At 36.6% G+C, this 12,019-nt stretch overlaps 1 protein-coding gene across 3 annotated transcripts in view; it reads right to left on the bottom strand.

The window, feature by feature from the left end:
* Nucleotides 1-10,890, bottom strand: part of zip (myosin heavy chain 10) — a 299,777-nt gene extending 288,887 nt beyond the window's left edge. For all 3 annotated transcript variants that reach the window (XM_081732288.1, XM_081732289.1, XM_081732290.1), the window contains exon 1: nucleotides 10,108-10,890. In XM_081732288.1, the coding sequence (XP_081588414.1) occupies nucleotides 10,108-10,464 (357 nt within the window). In that variant the 5' untranslated portion in view covers nucleotides 10,465-10,890. The remainder of the gene's footprint in view (nucleotides 1-10,107) is intronic.
* Between the last annotated feature and the right edge of the window lie 1,129 nt (nucleotides 10,891-12,019).

Genomic DNA, 12,019 nt, shown 5'->3' with positions numbered 1-12,019 from the left:
ATTTCCGCTGTCCAAATCATTGAGTGAGTCAGAGTCATTCAATCACTCGAGTCTAATACACTAAAATCCTGAATACATTTTAATGGTGTTCGAGAACCCCTTAGCCATTCCATCAAAGGAACGTTTCACTTCATATATCTATATCTATATATATATATATATATATATATATATATATATATATATATATAAAGCTATTTCTGGCTTTAAAAAAAATTTAAAATCTTAGCCTCTCAGTTGAAGAAATCTTTTCGTTATGCTAACGGCTACATTAATATGCACGACGCGAGCGCTCCGTTTATTAAGTCTCCCAAAACAGTCATTAACGTTGGAACGAGACGGTCGTTTATTTTTCACTCGCAGTTTCAACGGTAAACAAGTTGAGAGAGGGAAAAAAAAATAAAAAGACGATCAATTACTCTTAATGCAGATATTTCTATCTCTCGCTTGTCATACGGCAGACGCACCAGTGATCAAGTTTCCACGTAGGTTGAGAAAAACACAGACTAGACCTTTCAGTCAGTATTTTCCTAATATACCTACTTCGGAACTGGTATCTCTACAAACAGAGCATCTTTCATTAAAATCCACATAATGTAGTTTTACGTTTTTTTTTTATTTACTATCCTTACTCTGAGAAAAAATTACACAATAATGCTTTCGTTTTACCTTTTTAAAAAGATTATAAAAACAAAATTAAAACTTCAGTTTTACACTTCATGGTCATGCTTTCTCGACTAAAGGAGGCGAACAATTAAAGATGCTCGTTACCCCCGCCCCCCTATATTTATTTACGTGCGTAGTTCAATATATGTTTCCCTAAACTGTAAATATTTATCCTTTAAGATACATCTGTAAACTATACATACATATTTAGGTGGGTCCTTCCTCACCTCTGGCAATAATCTCTATTGAGATCCAGGCAATTGTTTCCCCGTTGCATTAAGAGGCCTCATCACTGCGAAATTAAAATACCGCTAATTTTACAGTAATTATGTGATATCTTCAAATAGATAAAAGATAATCGAAAAGTGGAACTAGACCTCCCTAGACCCTGCTTGAGATACCGTTATCATGACTCATTTATCTGCTTTCAATTTCCAGACATTTAGAAAATCCGCATTTATTTTCGCGTTTCTAAATAACTGCAAACGGAAACCTACTAGGTGACTCGTGATAACGGTATGTCATGCAAAATAACATCGTCTAGGGAGGTCTTGATCCACTTTTCGATTATCTTTTATCTATATGAAGATATCACATAAGTACTGTAAAATTAGCGGTATTTTAATTTCGCAGTGATAGGGACTCTTAATTTGTCCAAACCTTTTCAAAAAAAAAAAAAAAAAAAAAAATCGGGGCTCTGGCTATTTAGCCCTCTCCTCACAACCTTCCGCTTCACTTCATCACCAATTGATAGGAGACCAGGTCGCTTATGTCAAACATTGAACTCTTCTTCAGGGAAACCAGACATAAACGACCTGGTCTCCTCCTCTTCCCCACGTTTTCTTAACCCACCCCCACTCATCAAACAAGACAAAAAACAATGAAGAAATAGGATGGGAACTGCTGTCTCACTCTGCATAGAGGCTCAATATAAAGCCAAGTCACTCCGGTGTTAAAGTCATTCGCGTAAACCCGGGGAGGATGAGGGGGACATGTCCCCTGCAATCTTGGAACTACCCCCCCCTCAATAATCCGATTCGAAATGTGTTTTGGGGGAGAAGTGTGATGATTTGTTTCCGACTGCCACAAAGGAAAGTGGGATGAAATCTATGTTCCCCCAGAATAAGCCTCAAATCTGTCCGCCTCCCAACGTTGAAGACAGGTGTGCTCTCCTGACCCTCCACAGCATTATTTTTGACCTTTGTAAATATTTTGAATACTGCTTAAAATACTACATTGCAAAGTGAACGATCCGAAACAGATCAAGTTATGCGGAATGTGAGGAGAGCCCCGATTTTTTGCAAAAGGTTCGAACAAATTGGTGTAATGTGATACAAATGCTTGAGTAGGTCAATGAGGAGAAAAGACTCACCTACGGAATGTACCTCACACATACATTCCACTTACTTCCCATAAAAATCTAAGCAACGACCCATAATGTGATCATTAACATCTACCCCACAAACGTCTGACAATCAATTACTCTCGAAGATATGATACTTCTTATACATTCGTTTAATAATGACAAGGCTCTTATAAAATACTCATATCCAAGTTTCAATAAAGATATGTTACTTATTCAATACTGCAAGTACTATATTACCTACGAATATCTAAGCTGAAATTGGTGTACAATAAAGGTTAGAAAAATATATTTTATAAAATTTCCCCGATTTCCGGTCTTTCCCTGACCTACACCATTTTCTCTGACTTCCCTGAGCAGTAGGAACACTGAACTAAGTTCAATTTCGAACTCTTTCACATGAACTCCGTGCACATTGCGCTACCAATGATAAAGAACCGAAACCATAATGTAACTTTCACATAGTGCACCCGAAAGTAGTGACACGATTGTACCCCCCTCAGCAGCTGTCATTCAAGCCTTGAATACAATCTCCTCACATCCTATGAACAAGACTTTCTGGAGCACTTCATATAATCTCACCGAACACAGGCCAATTAATGCTCGGCTCCTGGTTAAAGCGAAATTGTTAACATGGCTAAGCATTTGCACAATCATTATCTATAATCACCATCACTTATTTTTTCTTTCTTTTTGTAACTTTTGTATCTGCTACAACATTGTTCTAAAATAGCTGTGAATTCAATAAAACTTGATAAGCGATCAGTTGGAATGCCTTCTCGATACCCTTTTATCACTTTCTAGAGCACATCACACGTTGAACGCGAGAAAATGTGATTCAGCAAGTTGTTAAGGATCACGAGCAGGCTGTGGATAGAAAATGCTGATAGAATACCACCCGCAAAACCAGCCCAACCAGCTACTGACAGCTGGATGCTCACTTTTTAACACCTCAACCTCACGAGTTCAATGGCTGTACATTGATCACGGAATCATTTCTATGTTAGATCTTGCAATCACATCACAAGGCCGTCCTTTATACTAAGAGCTGATTTCCCTCCGTAATTCAAACTAAAGCCATGGAACTCCTTAGAAATTCCAGAGTGTTGTATGTATATATATATACTCAACTTTCTGAAACATCTAGTGTGATCCCCATATACTAAGCAATAATAATATGAGGAAGAGTCAAATATAAACCCAAACAGTGATACAATGAACATATGGTTAGAACAGTGATCGATCGGTGTCACCGCCAATGCAACATCAGCGTCGGGCAGTAATATAAAAATGACAGGACCATTCGCACCACATGAAAATATCCTTATGCGATAAATATCTGAATCGCAAATGCACGTTCTCCAGACAAAAGCTGCTAATAAGAGCTTTTCCGCTGGATGTGTTCCTTCACCTAAGTTTCCATAAGACTTCATTCGTTTCTCGATCATCGTATACATCTCATTTATCAGACCCAATCTAAGCTCAGGCTTCCACCGACGCATCACTGATCTCTCTCATACCTATCTCCTCATCGGCAAACACAATTAACGTTTTAAGGAACAATAGCTACATTTAAAAAAAAAAATTCATTACACCAATTTTACTGTAATTGCTCCGATTTACCACTTTAATCGCATACTTAGGAGTAATTCCTTTTTTATCTGTTTTAATCGTTTTCACCTCGCCACTGAGGACGAAACAAGCTTTGAGTTCCGAAACGTTTGAAAAATATTTAGGCTTTCCAAGGAAAGGTTCATTGGTAAGTACCCAATTTTTTAAATAATTTGAATTACCCTTTCATGCGCCCATATAACTGTAACATACTTAAGAGATTCGTCTTGCTGTCTTCATTGCGGAAGCTCTTCATTGACTTCTGTCCTTAGCCAACTGGATCCATTCTTTACTTTGAATTTCTATTTCGGCGAGATCCATCTTGACATTGTACTCCAATCTACACCTAGGTCTCCCTAATGGTCGGTTTCCGATTAGATTTCCAGTTAAAACTTACAAAGCGTTAATACTTTCTTCCACTCTGCCCACCAGAGCCTCCCAGACTTGATCCTTAGTGTCTGGTATACGGTACAAACTATGCAGTTTCCGCCATTCCTCATACCCGTCCCTCTTGGGTCCCAATATTCGTCTCAGGATTTTATTCTCAAATACTTTCAGTCCGCGTTCTTCCCTCAGAGTGAGCGACCATGTTTCGCAACCATACAGCGCAATAGATATGATTCACGTTTTATATATTTTAAGTTTCAAACTTCTAGATAGAATTCACAACGACAAAAAATTTTAACACGAATTCCTGCTTTCAGTCGACATTCAATTTCTTCGTGGATATGGTTTTGACAACAACACTTGAAACAAATGATCTGCACTGAATCTCTTGTGGAAAATTTTCAGCAGTTCTTTATACAAATATACGAAAAATTTAACAATTACAAGTATTTCTCTTCGAACTTAATGGGATCTGGAAGGAGAAATTAACATATTTCGTAATATATATATATATATAAGAATTCCATTATAAATAGCGTACCAGCGCAGTCAACATACTGAACAAAGGCAACCCTAAGAACAAACCACTACCTTAATATGTACACTTGGATTCCTATACTTGGTATTATTTCAGCAACCAATTCTGTTGCTTTCTTCAGCCAATACTACACAGTAAATTATCGCCTCCAAAAGTCCACACGCTGTTCAACTTGGACCTCTCCCCACAAAACATTATTAAAATCAGTCACTATCACAAAAAAGTAAAAATACTGAGCGGTTTTAATACTTTGTCAAAAGAGGACTACTAAGTTGAACAGAATGTAAATTTTTAGAAGCGATGCTCAACAACTTGGTGAAGGTGAAAATGGCAACAGATATGGCTGCTGAAATTACATCACATAAAGGAATGAAGGGGGCACATAAACAGGTTACTGTTTTCTTTCTATTCCTAACAAATATGAGTCACACATTATTTATATTAAGAATAGCATTGGTCTACTGGTACTGATTTTTCAAATCTAAAAGGGAACAAAGATAATGACAATTTACAGCGACATAATCAGATCGAATCGCCTACAAACAATTGTCAATGATGTTTATCAGTTTAGAAAAGATAAAAAATTATCATAAATATTTCAAGACGACACATCCGGCTTCACAATTTAAGTTTTCGTTAGAAGCATATAGTTCATACATTTTAAGGAATACCCACATATAAACCGGCAACAGAGATATTTATGATAAATGGTTTTGTGCAAATGAGTTTCGCTGAGATTAAGATCACGAAGGGCAACATGCACAAACACATAGAATAAAACAAGAGAGATCTACACCCACACATAAATTACAACTTTTGCACTTTGTAAATGCAATAACTGCACCACATGCCCCTCCCACAAGAATTAACTCCACCCGAACCGTGCCCTCTGTAAGAAATAATGAATAAAGAGAGCATGATCCAGTGACACTTGTGAACCTAACATTTAAATAGCTACATAAGATAAGACTATTGCATTACTGAAAAGAAACAACGACAAAAGCAAATAACATGGCAATCGTCCAATACGAAACTACAACATGGTAACATAGCCCTTCCTATTCAAATCAATTCGGAACTAGTAACTACGCAATTTCAGAGTAATTAAAATATTTACAATAGAGAAAATACGATACGTTGTAAACAAAAACCATGTTCAAGAGGTGGTTCCATTCTCACCAAAAATTAATCTCAAGACTTGTTAATTCGTACTGTTTACAAAAAATGAAATGTTAATGTTAAGTATATTCTCTCAAAGACATTCTACCAGACTCATCAATAGACGGATCCGCTGTTCACACAGAGTTTACAAATCAGACGAAATCCCACGATCACAAAGTTGCGTTTAATTTCCAAGTACTGCAATCAAACTTGCCCTCTAAGGAAGACAAGGGCTATGGAGAATTGAATCCGAGACAATACAGGACGTTTTATCAAATCGAAACTGGTCATGCATATTTCTGTATACTTAATGTACTAGTTGTGTAATAAAAAAAACTCTCAGTGTGTGTTTGAATTCAGGGGGGAAAAAAGAAAGAAAAAAAAAAGCATAAATCTAGATGTTCTAACTACTATATTAGTCAGTAATCCTTTGTAAGTAAGGAACTTCTGATAACATTTACATAACAAAAGTTCTTAGTTGGAAAATAAACAAATGCATTTGACACGATAGTATGTATATTTATGAACAGTAAATAAAAATGCTCATACGTTAGAACATCTGCGAACGGTTTCGAGGCATCCTCATCTCTTCCTCAGTGCACCAAAAGAAAACTTGCTGCTACATAGAGGACAAGAAGTATCGAATTCTCGGCTCGGACATTTCAACATATGAGAAATTTTATTTACTATTACGTCCAGCAGCGTAACGCTCAATGCAGGGAAGCCCGTCATGGCCTGTGGGCCTGCAGACTTTCCGTTTTGGGCCGCTCTAAATGAGAAAAGGTGTGGTTATGTATTACCACGTTGTTCCTGTCAGTTTCCTCGACTGAACGTTAATTTCCAAAGTTAAAACTTATCCTCAGCACCGAATATAAGAGAGTTACGTCCATTCATCTTAGTAACGTCATCCATTCTTCGCATCCCGGAAAGTACGGCGCATGGTCATTTCAATTAGAAACCAATGCGAACAAGTCACAGAAAATTAAATTTGTCTTCTGTCTACACTGATATGTATTTATGTAATAATTTTCATGTTTGCCATCTGCTTTTCGTATAGGGAGGAGTGACCTACAGCCGGAATTTTCTTATCCCATGGTGTGCACAGCAAGAAACTAACTCTTTTACACGTTAATAGTTTAGTAGCGGAATACAGCTATCGAGAAAACTGCCAGAGAACAACGAAACAATGTTTTACTATTATTATTAAGAAGGTATATTTATCAATAACTTATTTAGAACGTATCCTATAGCCTGTATTAGCAAATATTTCAATAACTACATATATTATTCTTCTAGCGCGGATATTTCCCTCAAACTTATCTGAATGTGGACTATTTAGTGGAATACATTTGTCACTAGAGTTTACGGTGTCTTGCGTGTAGAAAAAAAAAAATGCACCGATGAAATCACGGAACTATGTTACATATCGGCTAGTGTTTACATGAGGTACAACGCCAATATCTAATTTTATGCTTTTTATTAATCCAACTATCTTCAGTTGTAACCGAATCGTTTGTTTCCAAGAATTCCTGTCTCATTTTCGAGAACGGTGCACAGGAACATCTATATTCATGTTACGAAAGAAAAGAGGATAATATTTTGAGCGTACTTCTGAGTTTGAGAATGAAAGACTGTCCTTTTCCGAAATATATCACCGACGTTTCAGTCACATGCATTTCGATAGAATATGAAGGATCTTGTATTAGCGCAGGTGACATATATCACACGGTCAATACCAAATTAGCCAGACCGTTTAAACAAAAGTGTTAACTTTACAATGCCTCCTCCAGCTGGTATACTCACGCAGAAACGAGAAATTATACCCTATTAATTTTATGAAAATCTTCCCTAACCTTAAGCTAACCCGTTCCTACTCCTACCCTACTCGATCTTACTCTACTCTACCTTTTAAAGTGGCCCTACTTATCGATGCGCAACTGGAACATGTGTTGCAAAGTTTCTTTCATTTGTTACACACTCGACAACTTTGGAAGCTAAAAGGTCAATTATTATTTTTCTTTTCCAAGTATCTTATAAAAATTTCAATCACTGGCATTGTAGTCGAGAAACCTTTACCCAAAATAATAAATTCTCGTGCTGTATCACTGGGACAATTATGTCATTTCTTTTCCGTTTTCAGGGTGATCACCAGGTGTTTTTGCAACACAAACGCGAGAGGTGTATTTAGAAGTCGAGGAGAAACAAGAACAAAAGCTGTAAACTAATTTACAATTATAAAACATTCAAACGACGAAGTCTAATTGGTGAGAAAGGGCTCAATATTTTAAAATGTGGGAGCTAGCGTTTACTAAATTCCCGAGCAAAATCTATAAATTCATGAAGAAAGGTAACATCTAAGCAACTTATCTCTAAAAGCACCACACCTCTAAGAGATAAGGAAGAAATCACGTAATTAATGTAAGCGCCATTACCATATAATCCACCATAACGAGAATCAATTATAAACTCCCTAACTTACAGATTGACGAACTGCCGGTAAAGGGAAAGCTCTAAAATATACACAATTTTTTAAAAAGAAAAATAATTCATTTTACAACAACGCTACTTCTATTTGCCCATGTACACTTCTTATCCCCACCCTCTATAATGTGAGTGCAAAATATTAATGCCTACTAAATTAACACCCATACACACACACACAAAATGTGTGCACTTATTTACAATATACATTTTTTCTTTTTCAGTTTAACATTAAAAATATTCAGAAAGAAATTTCCTTTAGTCTAATACTTGCAGTCCGGAATAGTGTTCGCTTTGCATTTAGGCCTTTAGGCTAGCTGTTGTTTAGAAGAAGAAGAAGAAAAAACGATCACTATGACAACGTGAGGAATGTGACATGATACTGTACTATTTCAGTATATTGGTAAATAATAACTAACACGGTGAGTTAATACTTGAGTACAAGGCTAATATTTTACTAGTTTCGACTCCAAAACACTAACTAGTGTGGACGACTTTAAAAAAGAAAAAGACAAGAATGAAAGGAGGCTAATATATCAATAGTATTGACATCTTAGCGAAATATAGGTTTAAACAAAACTCCGATGTTAAGAGTATTATTTAGTTTCTTCCCCAAATCACTTGACAGGCACTATAGCGGTGTGAACTTGCATTCCTCTGTGCAGACTCACTTCAGAAGGCCTCAAGTGTACGGTATGTAGACAATAAGAACTATTGTGCGTAAGACACTAACCAACTTGTGCTAGATGGTCACTAAAAAGCACGAATACTATTTAATTTAGTCACGGCAACCATAGCGAAGGATAATACAAAAAAAAATGACGATGAAGACTGGATCGGCAATAAACTAAAAAAAGAGTCTATCATAAAGAATTTACGATAATTTATTGAACGTCAACCAAATATTACGAATGTCATATTTCACGCAATACAAGTAATTAATGAAAGATTTTGAGGTTGTATAAAACCAACTCAATCACAACAAACTGAGATCACGAAGTTTAAGTGGCAACAAATAAATACAGCTGCTTCTAGTGTAAATGGCCTTGTGTGTTGATTTAGGGAATGTGCACCGTACTTAAAGAGCCCTTTCATTGTGCGTATCACTCATGTGCGAGTAAAAGCAGCGTGTTTTGTTTGCGATACTGTATCACACAAATTACATACTGCTTTAAAGGTAAAATCTACTGCTTACTAACTCTTTCTCATGTAGGTACAGTAATTTCATTAAGCTGATTTTAGGTATTTAAAAATGTACATGGTTTTGGATCGAATTAAAAAGATTCCACTGCATTCCTCACACGGAATGACGATGGATATTCAAATCTGTCAGAGTATGCATTCACATAAACATGTTCCGGACACCAGCGGCGCCGATTTCTGTATAGCTTTGGGGACGGGGGTGTTCACGTATATTTTCTCGTAACATCGTCTAGCAAGACCGATCAGATTTCTTCAAATACGGGGGCTAAACAAACTTTTGGGGGGCGGTGCCCGTACTAGACAATATCTGAAAAAAAACATCCAATTACAATCAAATAAAAAGGATGTAGTCTGCAATACTTGAAAATAATAAAAACTATCCCACCTATTGACACTTAAATAAGCAATGGTACCTAAAGCTGCATAGATTATAATAATCAAACCTAAAAAGTTTGAAAAATCCTAAAATATTGACCACGACCTAATCTGCACCGTGTACTTTAAAAGTGCAAGGATTATTACCATATAACCTCAATATCACCCCTTACATAACTTTATTGCCAATATGTAGGAATTCATATTAACAGAATTAATGGGGCACAACGTTCGTCTACCGTATAACAAAATATTTGCCTTGTACTCAACCGGTGTCTCCTTACGGGTTAATTACTTAATATTACAAAGCAATGCTACTTACGTAAATCAATCCAGAGTAATATCTGTCCTTCAAATTATGCAATACAGATGCTTCATTCAAGCATGTTAGTTCGGCCATATCCTCCACTTTATCGAATTTTGGAGGATTCATCTTTTGAATGTCATCCTTCAAGACGTGTGTACGTCTACCGGTATCCACAATTTCGACTTCCACCTCATCTCCACGTTCCCCTTTGATACTGGCAGCAACAAATCCATGGTTTTCGTGTGGAACCCAAACTAGCCTTTTTTGGGTCCATTCTGCCTGAGTCGCGGGGTCATTAAAAACATTTCTATCAACGGAAAGATACTTTAGATCCGGATCCGAACGGTCAACTTTCGTGTCACCGTCCGCCATATTGAATATGCGGTTTAACTGATTTCGCTACAAAGAAACCTAATATACGTTCGATGTATATTTCGATCGTTTAACGTTGAATGTCAACGTTTCGGATAAACTTTTAGTCACTGAATATTCACTACCAAATATAACAGTTCCACACCACATCAACTTCTTTCCATCAATTCACTGCTTCCTACTCCACCGCCGTCGTCGTGTCTGTCAGTTACTATACTAACAACATCGCAAAGCGAGGACCCAACCGGCCGACGCCCGCTACTTAGTCACGTGATCGATCTACGGGAGGGAGAAAAAATTTTTCTTATGACACAGCGCTAGCCTAGAACTTCTACACAGGTGTTCTGTAGATTGTTACTTTCGCCAAAGTTCTATTAAACATTCAACATGCCACCAGAAAAAGGGTTATGTTGCCTAATATATTAATTTTGCACTTTACGTTCGTCTTTTGTTCCCTCCAAATCCACGTTGCGCCCCCTACCTCAGTCCGCAAGAACTTGAAACTGTCGGCGCAGCGCACGACTTGTTGAAGAAAAGTGATCAAGATTTGCTGATTCTTAAATATTAAATAGCTTCGCCGGCAACTTATTAATTTCTTTCCAAGCAAGCAGACAAAACAAATGAATATTCAAAAGAAAGTGAGCTTGGTACATGTGCTTGTCAGTTTGTCTGTTTATCTTTTTACATTGCTAATCTTTGAGATGAGATCATAAAAGATCATCCTCAAGAGAGGGAGGGGATATGCAGATGGCAACACTTACAAACTTGGTTCGAAATACATAAATTACATACTATTTTGATTTAAATTATTACGTTCTTTAAAAATAACTTAGCGAAGCGGTATTCTTTTATGGAATATGAGCTATTCGCTGTGTCTCTTCGATTCACGAAATGAAATTAATTGTAAAGCAGAAAAACAGTGTAGGTACTGACGGAGATGGAGCGCCAATTGTAATATATGAAGAAGGGTTAATAATAATAATAATAATGTAATTGCCTTGGAAAGGGGTCCTAAGAAGGATTCACCTCAAGGGATACCTCCACAAATCCTTCATGTTACGAGCTCATTTTACTTACGGGAAGAATTTGTTCAGTACTTGCTTCATTCTCTGGTTCCCAACAGGTGTATCGCGGTCTCATACGGTGTATCGAGAAATTTTAGAGGTTTCTTATAAAGCACTTAATAATAAGTTAAAATAATTTTCAAACAGATTGTACCACTCAACTCCTCGAGAAGCAGCAATACTCTTCAGTATTGCATAGAGCCATTACTTCATAGAAACTTAGTCTTACTCAATTATAATTTATAGTTAGTAATTTTTAAAAATAAAGTAAGTATTCGCGATGTTGTGGGCATTCTGTTCAATAAAGTGTATTATTAGTCAAAAAAGGTTATGAATTATTGACTTGATCTATGCCTCATGTTCTGTTATCAATATACAAATTTTCTTCGCTTCAACTGCAAATTTATTACAAATCTTACTTTTAAAACAGGATTTAGAGCTGAAATTTCATTTTAAAATTTGTGATATTTTGTTGCAATTTAGGGGACATT

Source organism: Thermobia domestica, chromosome 11 (genome assembly GCF_964235325.1).
Source record: "Thermobia domestica chromosome 11, izTheDome1.hap1.1, whole genome shotgun sequence".
NCBI lineage: Eukaryota > Metazoa > Arthropoda > Insecta > Zygentoma > Lepismatidae > Thermobia > Thermobia domestica.
Note: the sequence above shows the minus strand (reverse complement) of the source record. Positions and strands in the feature narration are given on the sequence as shown.